The sequence below is a fragment of the Uloborus diversus genome, chromosome 1 (genome assembly GCF_026930045.1).
Source record: "Uloborus diversus isolate 005 chromosome 1, Udiv.v.3.1, whole genome shotgun sequence".
Taxonomy (NCBI): Eukaryota; Metazoa; Arthropoda; class Arachnida; order Araneae; family Uloboridae; genus Uloborus; species Uloborus diversus.
In genome coordinates, this window is record NC_072731.1 from 249,207,006 (window position 1) to 249,226,832 (window position 19,827).

At 30.7% G+C, this 19,827-nt stretch overlaps 1 protein-coding gene across 1 annotated transcript in view; it reads right to left on the minus strand.

Annotated features, from left to right (window-relative positions):
• Positions 1 to 19,827, minus strand: part of LOC129219815 (zinc finger protein 33B-like) — a 46,178-nt gene that overhangs the window by 12,400 nt on the left and 13,951 nt on the right. The window contains exons 6-8 of the mRNA XM_054854123.1: positions 16,493 to 16,645; positions 14,308 to 14,456; positions 1,071 to 1,173 (exon numbers count right to left, since the gene is read on the minus strand). Coding sequence (XP_054710098.1) covers positions 1,071 to 1,173; positions 14,308 to 14,456; positions 16,493 to 16,645 — 405 coding nt within the window. The remainder of the gene's footprint in view (positions 1 to 1,070; positions 1,174 to 14,307; positions 14,457 to 16,492; positions 16,646 to 19,827) is intronic.

Sequence of the window (19,827 nt, forward strand, 5' to 3'; positions counted from 1 at the left end):
GCTTCACTGTATGCGCATTTCTAAAGAATGCTTTACTAATGCATAGCATGAAGATCAAAGCAGAGTTTGAGCATTCAAGCATTATTTTCCTTTTAAGTATGGAGAGAGGTAATTTAACAAATTATTTTGAAATCAACAAAAAATTACTTTTTAAATGTACTGTATTTCCCTGCATATTTTCTATTTAAAAAGTGAAACATTAATGAGGTGCAGATTATACGCTGCCCTGGATTATCTGTGCTTTTTTTTTCTCAATCCGAACACAATGAAGCTTTTTGCTCTTTTGTCTTGACTCATCGTCTTTAAGTAAATAATGTACTACAATCACGATTTTCAGAAAAAATTATTTTTTAGGTTAATTTTGATTATACCTTAAAAACTACTTCATATTTTTTATTTGATTGCTAAAATTGAATATTAAATCAAAACAATTTTGTTTTTTGACATCATATAGTCTGCCCAGCCACAGATTGTATGAAGATTTTTGTTTCTTCGAGTCGATTTTAGGGCCTGTGAATTGCACTCTGCCGCGGATAGTACACAGGAAATACAGTACATAAAAATATCCATCATTGATCCCATAAATTTATAGAAATGTTTGTAAGTAGTTTGTGTACTTCTAATCCTTGTTAGAGATGACTGTGTGTGTGTGCATGAGCAGACCAATTACAGGAACACTTGAAACGAAGGTGGTATGAATTTGAATTACAAAAAATTATAGAACAATAGTACCACCATTAGAGAAGTTAAATTAGTTTTAAAAAAATAATGATAGTAAATAAATAAATAATATGGTGCAATCTAAAAAATGAGACGAAACTTTCTAAACTTCTTACAGCATTTTTGAATAAAAGTTTAATTCATACTTATTGCTGAATACATAATAGAAAGTAAAAACATATAGACATTTTACAAATGCTGCCATTATAAAAATGAAAACTTAAAAAATCACAGAAAAAAAATTATAAATATTTACACCACTTGATTCTTTACATGAGTACTGATAAAATGGGTTTTTCAATGTGCTTTCTGAGAGTATTGTTTGCCACAAACTTGGCATAGGAACAAACTTTCTTCAGTATTTTTTCCCAAATGTCTTTCCATTTTTGATTTGCTGTCAATACAATAAGAGCAGCTACTACATACACGAAAACCTTTAGTCCCAGGCAGATCCTAAAGTATATAAGATGCACGAGAGTACAGTTCAATATATGCAGCAATTTCATCAAGAAAGGAAAATTTTATTGCAATCAAAATTCTACTTGTACAGGAACTGAACTAGATATTAACCTATATAATGGTTTTACAAAGACTGACATCAACATAATATTTGTTGTTCACTTTTTACTTATGTCCATACAGTGTCTTTCAAAAAGAACTTGTACAGTGTGTTTCATTTAACGCCTGAGCCAGCTTAACTTAAAAAGAATTTTAATTTATGTTTTAGAGACATTAATTATATTTCAAAAAAAAAAGAAAAAATTAACTCATCAAAAAACAAGCCTTTGCTATTCTACTTTCACTAAAATCAAACATTATTGGCAGGCTGCCAGCTACTGCATCACTCTAAACAGAGGAAATATCACTGATGTTTGGTGTTTTAATAAATATTTCTGCTAATCAAAGTCGTACAAAAATGAGTTTGGGGTGTAAATGATCCTCGTAAAATTTCAAATATTTTAATATTTGATTCAAAACTCAACTTGCTACAGTTCTCAAGGAGTAAGAAGGACATGCTATATTCCTACATAGATAGATAAGGTCAGATTTTAATACAGTAGACCAATTATTAGACAAAAAATTAATTCAGTAAAAATTAGGAGTTTTCATAATTTTAAGTTAAAAAAAAGTTTTAAATCGCAACAACTATTTATTTTGAGACTGGAGAAAAACGAAAAGGAGTACAACTCCAAAACTTCACTTTCAGAGTACAATTTAATCGAGTGAAAAAACTCTTATAAATACACTGTACCATACATATGAAAAGATGAAAATTAATTTTAAGAAGTTTTTTATTTTTTATAGCACTTTAAATATTCAACGTTATTCACTTGGAAGTAAAAGTTAATTGACGTTTAAGGAATATAGGTGCAAATATTTGGAAAACTGGATACGGAAAACTTTAAGAGGTTTTAGTGACTGGATTCATAATAGCTGGGGAAAATCTAAACTGGTAGCATTGTAATGTTGTTAATACAGGGTTCATACTCTATCTCGATAAAAAAATTCCATGACTTTTCCAAGACTTTTTCATGACTTCAATAAAAATTTTCATGACCTTGTTATACGAAGAGAATAGCATTATTTAATATAAAACTTGCCAATTTCTGGAAATGAGCATTAGCAAAACTCTATATGAATGCCACTGCCTCATTGAAGCACTTACTCAATAGCGGAAAAAATATCAGTGTACACTTAAAAAACTAAACTATTCGTATTTGTCTTCATCATATAAATATAAGTAAAGTAAAAATGCAGAGAATCGAATATGATGATGCTTAAATGTCTAGTATGTTTGTTATAACCAGGCAGAATGATAATGAATGAGACAAAGGTTGAATGAGTCATCACTAAGTTTCAATAAATTTGCTTCAAAAGTTGCCTTTTAATGTCAGCAGTGCATTTAATCATCCATATAACTTGACAGTATTTTGGTTCTGTAAAGTAAAGCCACATAATTTAGTTCTTTGTTTCAAAACCAGATATTAATGTAAAAAACCATTCAGTAGTGAATAAATCTTCTGATTCAAATTTACTTGCTATGTTTATTTATTTGCATATTTTCAAATGCATATAAATTAATAGGTCCAGAAATTCCAGAACATAATGTTTGATTCCTGACATTGAACGTAGCAGTGGACTGCATGGATTAGTTTAGCAGGCTATGTGTATGGGCACTAATGTTAAGAGTATTAGAATTCCTTTTTTTTTTTTGTCTTCTATTGCCTGACTAAAGATCTTTATTCTCTAAAATCTTTAACAAATTAAGATAAACTCTGATAAATTTAACAATAAAGTTTTCAAGAGTGATGGAAACGAGCTTTGATGCAATTGAATTGCGTTTTTTGAGTAGGCATGGCAAAACCTGGAATGTGCAAGTTCGCTGCTACAGAATATAAAACATAAGCCCCAAAGCAAAACACTTAACCATGTTCTGCAACGCAAAATCATTTCACCAAAATTGTTCTGCAAGTACTTCAAGCATTGTATACACAAGCAACCAGCGTGACCTTTTCCACAAATTGGGAGCCCTAAATCAAAATAGTTTCATACAGGAGGTTTTTTAAACTTCATTGTTGCTAAGGATTTTCTGTGGAACCTAAACTGATTGAGATTCTCCAAAAAAAATTTTTATATGCTTTCTAAAATGCATTGAAAGAGCAAAGATACAAAATTTTATAAACATCCAAACCTAGGTGTCAAACCACATTTTTTTGGTTAATTTTACATGGCTTAAAGGAGAAATTGAAATAATGTTAATTAATAAATAAATTATTAAAATAATAAATAAAATGAGTTAAGTTAGGGTAGCAAATAATAAAACAATTCAGAGTATGAAAGAGTATGAAATATCTGCAGAAACTGCTGAATTTCGACATATCTTCCAACTCAACATAGAACTTTGCACAAATTCTACAGATTTCTTTTAGTTCAAAGTATATCTACAGTTCTTGCATTGCATATGACTTATCGAATTCAACAGTTTTCGCAAGCTTTCCGCCAAATTATCATAATTTCTGAGAAATTTAGATTTTTTTTTCTAATTTAAAGAAACCTGCAAATTTTGGTCAAAATGTTATTTTGAGTTATGGGAGATATTTGCAGAAAATCTGCAGTTTCTGCAGAAAATTTGTCTGAGTTTTACTCTCATGACTGAACAGAATTGTTCTGCAGCTCAGGCATCTCTTCTGCGACGTACGTCGCAAATTTAGTAGTATTCTGCTTTGGGGAACATAAGAAATGTTGAAAATAATAGTAAATTCAAAATGAGTGATGCTCAAGCAGTAAAATCACCTCACAAAAAAAGGCAAGTGCGACAGAAGTGGATGTAATGAGATTTCAAAATTCAGATTTGATTTTGGGATCGTTCAATTCTCCACTTTTAATAGCTTTTGTGTGTTATATTGCTAAATCACTCAAGATTTCTAATGCTCTTTTAGTTACTGTTACTTTCTCTTTGTCCAGGACATTTTTCCATGACTTGAAATAAATTTCCATAACCTTCAGTGAAAATTTCAATTTTCCATGACTTTTCCAGGTCTGAAATTTGCTTATTTTTTTCCCATGACTTTCCAGGATTTCCATGACCCGTACGAACCCTGTTAATAGGACCTGTGTAGACTTTACAGTGCTGCCAAGGAATGTTTGCTCCAACTATAAAGTATTTTAATTAGTCAGTAGCTTAGAAAATTACGAGTAAGGTTAATGTGTACTTTTTAACCCAAATTCCGAGGGGTTGTTTCTCTGTACTGTCGCAGATCTGATGCAAATGCAAGATATGAGAAGTTTTGCAGGTCCATATTTAATCTGTGCACAATATATTAGCTGTGCAGTTAAAAGCCACAAATAGTGTAGTTACGGGGGCTCTGGAGTGAAAAGTGTATGAAATGTAGGGTAAGTAAATCAGGGTCCCCCCCCCCAAAAGGGCAAGCGTGTATCCCCCCCCAAATCATAGAGACCCCCCAAAAAAATGAGAAAAATACCCCTTAAAACATTCTACCCTGAAAATTTCAATAGCAGTCTGCACCATGACCCCCCACAGGTGGGCACCCCTGAGTAAATAATCAATATACAGTGGCTCCCAAAAGTGATCGTACACCTTGAAATTTTGTAGTAAAACCAAAATAACGCAAAACTGAATTCGAATATAAAGTCCAATTTTTTTTCACACCATTCCTATGCCATTCTGAATAAAACCCAGTAGTTTTTTTCCAAAATATTGCCAGATTTTATTTTTGAAATTTGTCAAAAAACGAAGAGAAAGAGAAAAAATATGCCACAAAAGTCATCGCACACGGAAATATTTTTGAATAAATACATGACTAAAATTATCATATGTGGTTTTTTTTATTATTTTTGCATTGTAATGACACTGTAAAGTTATTTGCTGTTATTTTTTTGTGCCTATTTAGTCCCTAATATTCTGCTTATTTTAAAAGGGCAGAAATGCGTAGAAAACAACAAACAAGATTCGAAATTTGATTTTTTTCCCCCTTACAGTAGCCATAAATTGGTTTGAAATGTCTATAAATTAGGTAATTTATACCATTTTATAGTGAAGTGCTTGATAAAATGCTTTACAGACAAGAATCGGATCGAAAACAAGGTAAGAAATTGTCAACTGACAAAGTTGACAATGCGTGATCGGAGGTTTACAGTTAAAAAAATTACAAAAAATACACATTTGAGTGCTGAAAAAGTTTCTGCAGAATTGAATGAAACATTTTACATTTAATTTTAACATAAATTTGTTCGCCAAGTTCTCTGATTAGCTGGATTAAATGGGACCTCTTCCCGCAGAAATTTTACTTTTCGTGCGCAAAATAGTAAGCTTACGCTTTCTGTCGTAATATCAATGATGAATAAGCTCAAAATGTTTTGGAACAACGTCTTACTTATAGCTGAAAATAAATTCAACATTTTGAGATAAAATGTTGTATCATTGTAAAAAGAAGAGAAAATGAGGAATTTAATCTTAAGAACTTAGTTGAATCAGTTAATCAGGACAATGAAGGTGTTCTTGTGTGAGGGTGCATTACAGCATCAGAACTTGGAGATTTGGAATTTTTAGATTAAATAATAAATCATGCTGTTCATTTAAATATTTTAAAAAACAATTTTAAACTCTTAGCCCGAAATTTGGTAATCGGAAACAACTTTGTTTTTTATCAAGATATAAGAAGCGCACCTTTGCGTTTGGTGCCTCAAAAATTGTTTTTAAGCTTAGAAATATCTCTTCAATCACCAGATTTAAACTTAATGGAACATATTTGGAGATATCTGGTGGCTAGATTACGAAAATACACCATTGAAATGAAAAGCGAACTAGAAACAGTAAGACTTGAAGTGCAGCTGAACACTTACTCAGAAATTGCACAAAAAAAGAAAGAAAAAACAATGAAATCTATTCCCAGATGTTTAAAAGCTGTTGTTGATACTGCATGATATTCTACTAAATAATAACTTTGTAAAAAGTTAGATTATTTACTAATTTTTTGGCATTTTTTCAAAGTGTACAAAGACTTTTGTAAAATAAAATTTCCGGCAATTTTTGGTTTTTGATTTTTTAAAAATTGTGTTTTAATGTTTTATTAAAAGTTTTCATGTAGTTTTGTTAAAAATAGATCATAGATCTTATAATAAAATACCTATACCGAAATATTAACTCTTACCAACAGATAATGGCCTATTTCATTGAAAGTTGTAGGTGTACAAACACTTTTGGGAGTCATTGTATGTGATGAATCTTATAGACAAATTACAATGAATACTAATAAGTAAAAAATCATATTAGAAATAATGTTACGTTTAAAATTATGATAAAAAGATTTTTAGGAAACGAAATTATTTCACTTAAAAATTACAAAAAAAAATTAGATTTTGACCCTTTTTTTTTTTTTTAAACACAGGCGTGAGATACAACATATATGTCACAGATTTTTCACCTGTATTTGAATTGAATAGGATCAGTCTGTCACTTGTCATTCGTTAGTTTTTGTAAATGTTCATAGTTCACAAACTTGATAAGCATAGCAAAATGTAAAAAGTTTGATTGTTTCAATGTAAAGTCAAGTGAAATTTAAAAAATTCTGATTGAAAAAGTTCAATATATCTTACATTATTTTTTCACACACATTTCATTCATATTCATTAAAAGAATGCACTATATGGCTAACAATAAAGAATTTTTTTTACATTTTACACATTCGGCCATCATGAAAATGAGCAACTTGAAACAATCACAATACAACTAAAAAACAAAAATTTACACTACTTGATTCTTATGAGTATTGAGAAAATGAGTTTTTAAATTGTTTTTCTGGGAGAATCGTCTGCCACAAATTTCGCAAGAAAATGGACGCTCTCCAGTATGCTTTCTCAAATGTCTTTCCATTTTTGATTTGGTGTCAACACAATAAGAGCAGCAGTTACATGTATATACACAAAAACCTTTTGTTCCGGAAGAGCTGTTTAAAACTGTTGAACTATATGCAGCTTCCGATTTCCAACCAGTCGATCCTAAAGAATACAAAATAGGTAAAGATACAGCATAGTATATATAGCCAATGCATAACAGAAATCAAGAAAGTAAACCCTTATTGAAACAAAAATCCCTATTACTTAAGATGCTTAAAATAATTATAATGTACCAAAGAGAGTCACAAACTTTTAAAGGTACGTTATTGGAGAAAATCAATTTTGAAAAATCCTTTTTTGAAACGAAACCAAACATTTTAAGAACTTGATTAAAAGCTCCATTATGTCCCGAACGTAACAGCTTATATATTTCACTAAAAAGTAATAATTTTAAAATGTAGTGTACACTATATTTTGCTTGAGAAATCACAAACACATAGGTGATTTCTTAAGCAACAAAATTGTGTTCATGACCCTTTTAAGCTATTATTTTAAATGCAATATATAAACTGCCACATGCAGAATAAAATATTTGACTTTCTGTGGAATGGCCTTTATATGAAAACCTAAATGACATAATGTAATTAAAAGTAAAATAAAAATGATAAAAAAAGACAAAAGTCAAATATGGCTCTTCATCAGTATGAAAAATGGGAGGTCCACAGCAGCCTAAGAAAAGTAAGTGAACAGAAAAAAAAAAAAAAAAGCAACACAAAAGGATATATGTATATGTGTGCGTCTTTAACGAGAGACTCCCATCTGGTTAGTCATCAAGTGATAGGAACAAGGGGCATCGGGGAGTGATGTGTGTTGAACCCTAAATTGCTCGCTGTTAAGTTACAGAATCAAAATAAATTCTATGGACATAAAACTAACTTATTTACCAAAAACTCATTTGCCATGGATGACGGAGCAACTTACTTCATTTGAGCAATTTCAAACCAAATTTCAAAATTGATATATATGCAAGAGACATGTTTCATTGATTGAAAATAAATAAAAACCATACGCTTTAGGACAGGAAATATTTTTTTATTTACATATTACTTTACACATATTTTCACTCAAACATTTTGTTTGAAGTACAATGACCATTCTATGTACAAGTATATAATTCTATAAATATTCTATGCATGTGCATAATAACTTTTAAAAAAATGAAATTCTCAGCTTGTCCAGCATAAAGTCAAAAAAGTAAAATTTTAAAAGAACTATTTTTTTTTTTTTAAATTGTAGCCAAAAGAAAACTTTTTTAATTGCCAAACAAATGCTGCCAAAAAAATAAAACATTGAACTATATGATAGCTGCCAACATTGAAAGAGGAAAATTGGGGAAACTTTTGTGTAAAATTAGGGAGATTTCGTAAGAATAAATTTGGGGATAAACGTTTGAGTGTAAAAGTGATTTTTAAAATTAAAGTAAGGATTTTTTAAACTGAATTTACTGAATATAGTATAGGACCTGAAATTCAGATTACTATTTATACTTTTTGAAAATTAAAAAAACACACAAATTATAACTATTTGGTTTAAACAAAAAGTTTTAAAAGAAGGATAAGTTTTTTTTCTCTTTTTAGTAATAATATTCCTTGCAGTAGGTAAAATTAAGGAAGTCCATAGAAAAACCTGTAACTTTTACCACATTTTTTTGGGAATATATTTTTTCATATACACTTTACATACGTGTTAGAGAAAGGGTTTTGTTTTGTCGATTGCAATTATTTTACCGTACGGATTTTCTTCAAATTCAAATCACTGAAAAATCCCTATTTTGCTGAATTTAGTTGTTTTGGTGAAAATTTGGGAGGTATTTACTTTATTAGTGAGTTTGAGACAAGGCTTCAAAATTCTGGGGTCTCCCAAGCGAATCGGGAGAGTTGGCAACTATGTTATATTGTACTAGTTGCAATTAATAATCAAAAGCAGGAATAGAAGTGACAGAACAGGTGCATAATCAAAAATGGGCTAAGAAAACGATTGCTACCTTAGTCATTCCAAAATTGAAGAAGGTTTCTTTTCCCATTATTAATATTCTTGCAACTATGGGGGGAAAAAAGTCTCAGCTCTTTTCTTGAAAACAAAAAAACTTACTTAGAAAAGAGTATTATATACCATAATACAACTTCAAGCGGCCTTATTCAAAGTATGTATGCATATTCTTAATGTTTGAAATTTGAATATTCATTTACAAAATGTCAGGCTTTTTATTTAGGGAGTCAGAAGGGGGTAATTGTCGACTCCCTGGCATTAAGAAAAAAATGTATTTCCATATGCAGGCACATTTTTTTTTTGTTTTTCAACATATGTGTTGATTACATACCCTTTATCCAAGGGTGGATACAGACTACAATTTTAGGGGGGGATCATGCTGAAGAATGACCCCCCCCCCTTGCTTGAGTGTCAATGAAAAGCACCAAATCGGCCAGGAATTAGGCACTTAATAGGGCACACTTTATAAATTATTTTCATAAGCAATGAAAAAAGTAGTAGTGTTTCAAATATTTCCTTTCAAAAATAATTAATGAATTGAAAGAGTACTGAAATTGCTTACATTTCATTCATAAAATGTTTAAAAACAGTGTCGATGGATACTTTTTTCATCAGTTAAGGGGGTGGGGGGTCATGACCCCCATGACATTTCCCTTGTATCTACCACTGCTTTACCTTCTCCCTCCCATTCAAAATTTGTGATGCAAACTATGGCAAATTAATAAAAGTTTTACTGACTGGAATAATGGGATTTGATAGCTCAAAAATCTTGGAATTCTCTCATAAAAAGAGGTAATTCCAAAAATTAAATCCCAAAGGAGCCCCTTTGCAGATATATTAGGCCGTTTTGCATTCAAACTATACCACATGCACAATATACCACTAACATGAGTTACCCAGCTACACGCTCTGGGCCCAGCTACGCTGGTCGGTTCTAGTCAATTTAACTATTAAAACGACTAATCCCCATACCAAGGAAAAAAAAAATGTATATCAATCACGAATTTTTTTTCCTACTATTTAAGAGCTAATAAATGCAAAATTTTTTGTTAAATTACCTTTTTAAGTAAAATTATTCAGGTAGAACACTGGAATAATATTGTTTAGTATCTGGAAGTGCTATGGTAATAATTGTATCGTTGGTCATCTCTTGTGACTTGGGAAGCCCCCCCCCCCCAAAAAAAAAACTCAAAATAGAGAATTTGTCACTATACAAAGAATAATGTATACATTTGAATGTTTAAACTTGCGTTAATTAACCATACAGTAAATCAAACATGATTAATATCTCACAATAATAATAAAAGTTTGGAAAATCTTACAGTAGTAACAAAACATGAAAAGCATAAAACAGCAAAAATTAGTTATACATAACTTTCTTATTTGAATAACATTTTTCTTACTCCCAATTGCAGTAAATGATGTCACTGACAAGTGGGGCTTAAGTCATCTGAGCTCCTATGTACTTGTACTACTGGCCCTAATCCAAAATTTAATATTTGCGACATAAAAATCTTTCACAGCTATACAATTGTCTAACTATAGTAATCTCCACTTCATGTCATCACTTTAGGGAACAATGGTTTTATTAACAATAGCCGATTAATAACAATAAATGAATCATGAAATTAAATAATTGAAGCTACACACATGTACTGAGCTGTAAGGTACACTAAAATAAAAAAAATATATGTTATCTTTAAAACTCCTCAACTGTTAACTGTTCACAATTTTTCAAAAACTCATTAATAAGTTGCTAACACTCAATGTTTTTTTTAAACCATCAGAGTGGAGTTGTACTACATGTTTTAACTTTTATTACATTTCTTATTTTGGCATTTGGTAGGACATGACTCAACATCAAGAATCTATTCTTCAACTGACTCATAAGTTCCATTAACTGTCTGTTTTTGTAACAATCTGGAAAACTTATGATTATGTTAAGGTGGAAGCCACAGAGGTATTTTGCTCAATTCCCATCCATAACTTAATCACTTCAGATGTTATAGCTGAGGGATTTTCTTTAATTTTCACACCAGTTTTGTTTTGAAAATTTTTGAATAAGCGAAGCAGTTTCTGATAGTTCCAGCAGAAATATAATTCTTGAATGGAAAAGTAATAGCATTACATAAAGCAATAATTTTAACATAAAAAATAATAGAGAAAACTAGAGCGAAGTGATCTTATATATTATTTCTGTAGCCTGTTTTTCTGTCGCTACGTGGATCTTCCTTATATCTTGATCAAATTTGTATTGTTGTATTAAAATCAGATTTAAAAAACGAGTATTTTAGCACGATAAATAGCAGCATCAGAATATTATATCTTTTGGGGGTTTTTTTGTTCTTACTGCTTTATAGAAATGCAAAAGACGCATTTTATTTTTTCTTTCAATAAACAAACAATTCATGACTTTTTCCAAAAACAGTCAATGTGACTGTTTTTTGAAAAACTGCCATTAAAAATTGAAATTTTAAATTACCATTATGAAATGCAAAAGCTTTGCACAAGTCAGCTAGTTTTTATAATAACAAGTGATTGATAACATAAATCTCAATCATATGAAGCAAAGACTACAATATATTTATGATATAACTAAAACAATCAAACACTTTTTTCTTTGATAAAATTTATCAAATCTATTTCACTGGTAAATAATTCAGTGACCTCTGGAACTCTAGGCCCCTATGCATTTGCGCCGACTTAAGCCCCATTGACAAGCTAAAATGTTTTTAAATACAACTTGTGCTAAAACATATAATACTGAAAAATAAGTAGCATGCACAAAAAAATGACTTATTACTGTTTTCTTCAAGTAAGGATGTTATGAGCAGTGTATGAATGATACTTTAATGTTTCTTTCTGCGAGAATCTTTTTCCACAGGTTTCACAGACAAATGGACGTTCACCAGTATGCTTTCTTAAATGTCTAGACATTTTTGTCTTGTTATGACAGCAGTAAGAGCAAGCATTGCATGAATACATACGAAAACCTTTGCCTCCAGGCGCACGATTCGACATGGCTATTTCACCAGTTACCCAAAGGCCAGATCCTGCAGAATATAAATAAATGTACAAAACGCAAAAAAATAGCAACATGATAATGCATTTAACTTGAACTTATTGCTTCAGAATTTTTGATAAGTATATTGATGATAATTAAAGATGTTTAACATTATTTAGGGAGCAAACCTGTACTGTATTTTACATTAACATCAATGTTCATCACTAGATCTATTTCAAACAAATCTAAGAAAGTTCTTCTGCCTTTATATAGGAGTTTAGTAAGACCTCATTTGGAGTATGCTGTTCAGTTTTGGTCGCCTTATCTGAAGAAAGATATTTTTGTATTGGAAAGGGTTCAAAGAAGGGTAACTAAATTAGTAAGGGGACTCTCAGATTTAGATTATGATACCAGACTTAATAGGCTTAACATGTATAGCCTGGAGCAAAGGAGAGTCAGAGGGGACATGATTCAGTTATTTAAATTTATCAAAATGAAAGATGTAAATGGATTAAATTTTTGCGGGGAAAGCAGGACAAGGGGTCATTGTTTTAAGCTATTTAAATCTCAGGCTAACTTGGAAATCAGGAAAAACTACTACTTTAGCAGGGTCGTGGGCACTTGGAATAGCTTACCGGAAGAGGCGGTAATGAGCAAGGGAGTGGATAGCTTTAAGAGGGCCATTGATCTTCATTGGGGACTAATTAATTGACTAGGACCAGCCTAGCTGGGCCCAGAGCCTGTTGCTGGTCGTCACATTTGTATTTGTATTTGTATTTATTTGTATTAAATTTCTCAAAGAGATAAAATTGTTCTGACAACATGCATGCAGCATTTATTTTCATTATTATTTCGCTGTAACTTTGTAAATTTTTTAACCACAGTCACAAGAAAAAAAAAAAAAAAATAAAACTCTGGGTTACATAATAGTATTATTATTCATCAATGTCCTTCAATAATTTACTCCCAACTAATGGCTAGAGTTTTTCCTGTGAGACGTTTGGTAACATTCATGTAAATAGGGTCTAGTATAGCAGGTCGCCTCGTTGGTGCACCTTGGGTAACGCCAAATCTGCTACAACCTTTGCCACTGTTCTTACTGTCCTGTACTTCTGTACTGGACTGAAAGATGCCTCATGTCTGAAAGGACGATGGCGGGCGTAATTAAAAAAAAAACATTCATGCAAACTAGATGGTAGTTTAATAGATTATAGACTGTACTGGGAGTTATACATTAAGAAGGTAGTTTAGATAATAGCGAGTTTGAATCTTAAGAAATAAGAAACAATTTAATGAAGGTCAATATTAAAAGAGCAAAATTTATTAAAATGGCTATTGCAAATTTTATAATGCAAAAAGAAACTTCATTACTAGCAAGCTTAAAAGCATAGCAAAGTTGTTTCCAATAATGAAGATTATCATTGATAAGATTCAGTTGTTAATTTGAAAAGTTGACTGCACTATTTTCTAAAAGTTAGGGCATAACATACATAGTGTACATTCAAAGTTGCACAAAAAAAAAGGTACGGAAAATTGAATCATAAGTTTCAAGCAGAACATATTTTGCTCAATACATTGTTGTGCGTATGATATTTGCATGTATATATATATATATATATATATATTTGCATTTTAATCAAATTGTAAACTTTGGTTCTCTATGTATTTCACAGAAGTTACCGTTAGGTATTTTAGTGTAAAGTATCAATAATCTAAAAAATGCATTAAAAAATAATGTTGCGGTTGAGCTTTTTACAACACACTCACAGCATGTAGAAACTATAATTTTTAAAATATAAAACAAAAGTTTAGAAAGAATATTACTTTAATTTACAATACATAGTGATTACTTTTTCTTAAATACATAAAAAATAGAAGCCCAAGTGTACAATTCCTAGATTAAAGTGCGCATATGTACGAACAAATGTCAAAGCTCCAACAATGGATTGAGCAAATTTATGAAACCCTATTTTTTAAGAGATCCGTTTTTAATGATTCTTTTAAATACTATGCAAATGTCTTGCACAAGAAAACAAGAAAGAATAAAGAAACAACAAACATTTATTCTGAGAAAAGAAATTGTCTTATTCAGGAAGAGTAGTTACACCAAAGTGTGTGAGTTGATGATACATCAACGTATGTTTTCGAGCGTACCCTTTTTGGCAAATATTACAAACAAAAGGGCGATTGTTGCTATGAGTAAGTAAATGCCTTTTGAAAGTTCCAGTATGATTTGAAGAATACAAACACAAGTTGCATTCATGAAGTTTCAATGTCCCTCTATCAGAGGAGGTTTTATGCAATTTAACAGGATATGAGCAGGAATCTAAAAAAGAAAACATGAATTAGAATTCAAGTAACATTTTATATAATTTATCAATACTATAAGAAAAACCATTTGAAGACTTCCGAGACGTATCAGTTGGGGAAAAAGCTTGCCCGCGTGCATACATTTTACACAGACCTGCTTGCATTACCACAAACTTATCAGGAGCAAATAGTTAATTCATAATTTAAAAATGTAAATTTATATTTATACATATCATCGCCTCAGAACAACAGTAAGACATCTAATCCCAGAAGTAACACTAAGATATCCTACTGTTGCTCTGAGGCGTTGATATGTACCTGGGAAGTAAAGGGCACTAAGTTGCACAAACAAAGTTATCCAGTAAATACTTTTAAGTTCCTCAGATGGGGACTCTCAGATTTAGATTATGATACCAGACTTAATAGGCTTAACATGTATAGCCTGGAGCAAAGGAGAGTCAGAGGGGACATGATTCAGTTATTTAAATTTATCAAAATGAAAGATGTAAATGGATTAAATTTTTGCTGGAAAAGCAGGACGAGGGGTCATTGTTTTAAGCTATTTAAACCTCAGGCTAACTTGGAAATCAGGAAAAACTACTACTTTAGCAGGGTCGTGGGCACTTGGAATAGCTTACCGGAAGAGGCGGTAATGAGCAAGGGAGTGGATAGCTTTAAGAGGGCCATTGATCTTCATTGGGGACTAATTAATTGACTAGGACCAGCCTAGCTGGGCCCAGAGCCTGTTGCTGGTCTTCACATTTGTATTTGTATTTGTATAAGTTTCCTTTAAGCTTTTCAAACCCCTAGCTAATCCTGAAATCAGGAAAAATTACTACTTTGACAGGGTTGTAAGCATTTGGAATAGTTTATCAGAAGCAGCTGTTACTTGCAATGGAGTGAATACTTTTAGGAGTGCTCTTGGTCTTCATTGGAAAATGGTAAATTGACTAGGACCTTCCCAGCTGAGCCCAGAGCTTGTTTCTGGTTGTGGGTTTTGTATTTGTATTATATCACTACAACATTTTTTTTAAACACTTGTACATATAAAAATACTGCTTTGTATTGAAAAACATTTTTAGAGAATTCATTAAATTTATGAATACTTTTTTAAATACAGCAGCTTTCAACAAGCTCCCAAGTAAGCATACAATTATTCAAATTGAACTTATTAGAATAAATATGAAGACAGTGATTTTTTTCATGAAAAAAAATCTTACTTGTTATGTACATTCAGAATTCTAAGCATTAGAGGGTATCGGTAGCATCTTCTTGATTAAGTAAGCAATACTTTTGGTATGAGACACATTGAAACATCATTAGAAAAAAAAAATCAGATATCTAAAACTTGCATGACGGACCTGTATACAAGATACTGCCTGCAAACAAGATTAGCTTGGGATTTGAAAAGTGAAAAGCTTTTCAAATCCCAAGCTAATCTTGAAATCAGGAAAAAAAATTTAATTCAACAAGGTTGTAAACATTTGGAATAGTTTACCAGAAGCAGCTGTTATTTGCTATGGGGTGAATAGTTTTAGAAAGGCATTAAGGTTCAAAACTCGGTTTCTGAATCTGTACTAAAAATCAGTAGCTCCTCAAATGTGTATAAAACCTCAGTAGCTCCTCAAATGTACATAAAACCAAAGTTCAGTTAGGCAATCCATTCCATCTACTTACAAATCCATTGTAATAGCAGCAATTTTTAATTTCAGAGCTACTTTTTTCTATTATTAAATAGTAGCAAAAGGTAAAGCAATGTTACATCAAAAATTTATATATAATGCAAAACATATTTAAGTGACCTATTTTATTAAAGGCTTTCAATACAACATCAGTTCTAAGACTTTATAGCAAATAATATCAATGCATTGACTGTTTAATGGCAAATGTAATGCAACACAAAACTGAAAGGAACCAAAAAAGAAATAAATTGTAATAAATATTTACACATTAGCAATAGTTCGTCTCATTCATTAAGCTTTCCCATAATATGAGATAACTGATGAGATATTAATGAATTTTTTTGAGTATATCCTTTATGGCAAACATTACAAACAAAAGGACGATTGGCACTGTGAGTAAGTAAATGCCTTTTAAAAGTTCCAGTATGATTTGAAGCATATGAGCACATATAGCATTTATGAGTTTTCACTGCTCCTCTATCGGAGGGTGTTTTTAATAATTCATTGCGATATAAGCAAGGACCTAGAAGAGAAAACATTAATTAATACAGTAGTCAAAAATTGCGAAAACATTTTCAGCAAGAATTAAAACACATCCAAAACATTTTTAAAAATAAAATAAAACTAGAGTTATAATGAAAAATTCTGATCCACTGATATAGCGTAAAGGCTGCCCAAATACTCTTTTAATCTTTCTGTGGGAATTTGTTTCACATGAAGATATCAAACATTCCCCCCTCTCCTTCCCCAACAATGTGGATTGAATCATACAGAAGGTTCATTTAAATATTGACAGTTAACGTTGTTTATATTTTTTGAGTCTCAGAAGTTAGCCTAATTTAATTGCATTGTAGTTTTACAAAGCTTATTAAGTACACATTTTAAAGTACTTATTGAAGAGATAATTAATAATGAAAATAATAAACTAAAATATTAAAAAATTACAATTTATTATGCAAATGCAATACAAAATCTAAAACCAAACAAAACAACCTGCAAGTCCGCTTTGATTAAATAGTACCAGAAAGAAACAAATATCCAAATTTGTGACTGTGTACTACACATGCACTTGAATCTGTAAGAAAACCGCAAATCCTGCGGGCCAAGTTCACATGCTAAGGCTTATTTTGTAGTTGGTAGTCAACATATTAACAAAAATTAAGAAAAGAAACTCTTTACAAAGATAGTGATTGCAAAAAAAAAGTCATTTTCAAACATAAAAATAGTACACTTCTGTGTGTGATCCAAAAACTATTCATTAATTCTTTTTCATTTGTCTTTTTTTTTTTTGAACTTATTTCCTTTTTTTGAACTATTTGCAAAACTAACTGTTTTCAAAACTGTCGGAAGACATTTGAGTCCTTTAAAGTGTCGGGTATTCAAGACTCTTCAATTTTACAAGTGTCAATGAAAATATCCTATCTAAAATGGTTGAATTACGAAGAAAAATAATAAAAGTAGAAGGTTAAAGGTTTGTAAAAATTCAAGATGACACTCAGCAAGTGACTGGAAAATGAACAGTGAATTGGGACATTGGGAGGATGAAACATTGTAACAAGTTTTCCACCTGTTTAAATATAGAGGCAGCTGCCCCCCCCCCCCTTTGAATATGCCCATGGAGGCTAGGGATGCAAATCATGTTCATTTTTAAACTTTTTATAAATTAACCCAAGCCAAAATTAAGAAAAACAAATATGAACAGATAAACAAAAATAAATTGGTATTATTCATAAAAAATGAAGGATACTAGTAATGAACAAGCAATAATATTTCAAGGACTGTTTTCATAGCTTTACAAGCATTATATCTAAAACTTTATAGCAATGATAATAGCAAATTCATGATATATGAGTATTAATATCATAAAATTCTAGATTAGAATTCTTTCAAATTAACTTTATAGGATGTACATAAAAAAGAGAACACAAAGGAAAGAGAAGACATTATTTTTTGCTTATTTTCAAATTTTATTTTCATTAAAAATTTTATGATGCATTTAAAAAGACAGTAAAAATTACTTTTTTTAGACAATGGACATAATTTTTTTAAACATCTTTAAAAAGACTGTCAAAAGTGAAAGTTTGAAGACAAAAACAAGAAAATAGTGTGATCAACTTTTACGAGTGACAATTAAATAGAGCACAATAAAATGTTAATAAACTCAGTAAAAACTATTAGAAAGTATTGTCATAAAAAAGTAGTGAACTTCAAATTTATATAACAAAGAGTACATATTCATTCTTAAAAATCAAAATTGATTAGTTTAGAAGGAGTTTCAGAAATTTTTTGAGAGTTCACAAAGCAACAGCACTAAACTATGATGGAGGAAGGGTAAATTATTATCATTTAAAATGTGTAATTCATTGAAACTCCAAAATTAAAAATTCAACAAATGATTAAAAACATAAAGTCTGAAAACAAAATTTTAGTGTCAGGCGAAAAAAAAAGAGTTGGACAAAAGGGTAAAGTTAGTTTTCATTCTTACAGCAGTTTACTTAAACAAGCAACATTTACGAATTTTTTAACTAGCAAATCTATAATTAGAACTAAAATGACAAATTGCATAAAATTTTGAAAGTGAAGATGAGCTAAATTTTCACTTTAAAAACAAAATTTTCAGTTCATGATCAGCATGCAGATGCAGACACATTAAAGAATTTCAAAATGAAAGTGCTGTAGAAGAAAAAGAAGTAACATTAAAAGAAATTGGATTTTATATTACTACATGAGCTCCAAAGACTTTTATAAGCAACCAATAATAAAGTTTTCGTATCACTCATAAAAAAATGTCACACTAAAATAATATGGAAAGTTTAAGAAATGAATCAAAGGCAAAACACTTTTATGCAGGTCATGCCAGATTTTTAAATTATTTTTTCTTTTACTTCAAATTCTTTTCAATGCTAAACTTATCTAGAGTACAATGACACATTTTGAATTTTTTTTGCAATTCAGGAAGAAGAAAAATAGCAGAAAGTGTGGTTTATTTATTAAATTTTTCTACCATTCACCTTATTTTGTCAATACCTGACCATCCCCAACTTTAAATTTTGAATGTTGAGAGTAAGATTATCCCTGCACTGTGGAGCAGTGATCACAGTATTTTCTGTGGTTACTTCTCTTATTCTTTCCACATTTTGGAAATGGCATTTCACAAGCAACATAAAACTTGTAGTGACGTTTAGAAATACATTTCAGACAGTGGAGTATTTGAAGAGACTCAAAGGAATGGTATACCCTCACTTTTTGGTTTGAACTCAAGCATCAGGTCCAGGGTTCTTACTCAATTTCAGAAATAAAATGAAGGAGTTTTGGAGGAGTTTTGAAGGAGTAAAATGAGATTTTGAAGGAGTACTAATAGATTGTCATTAAATGATGTCACATTTTTTTTCATCATATTTGACCCTCTGCCTCCTTTATCACTATGTCCTTCACCTAACTCCTCCTCTTATCACATGTCATATTTTTTACAAACATTTTGTTACAATAACTGTGTGGTGTCACTTTTTGTCACCCTCTCTTTTCCCCTTGTCACAATTTCATGAGCCCGTCTCCTCCTCAAGGCATGACATCACTTGTGGATGACTTTTTTTACAATATCATAACTGCGATTAACTAAACAATTGTTTTTTAACAATCACTTAATATAGTACATATACTTATGTATTTTTAAATATTTAAATAATAATTAGACAACCTGACTTT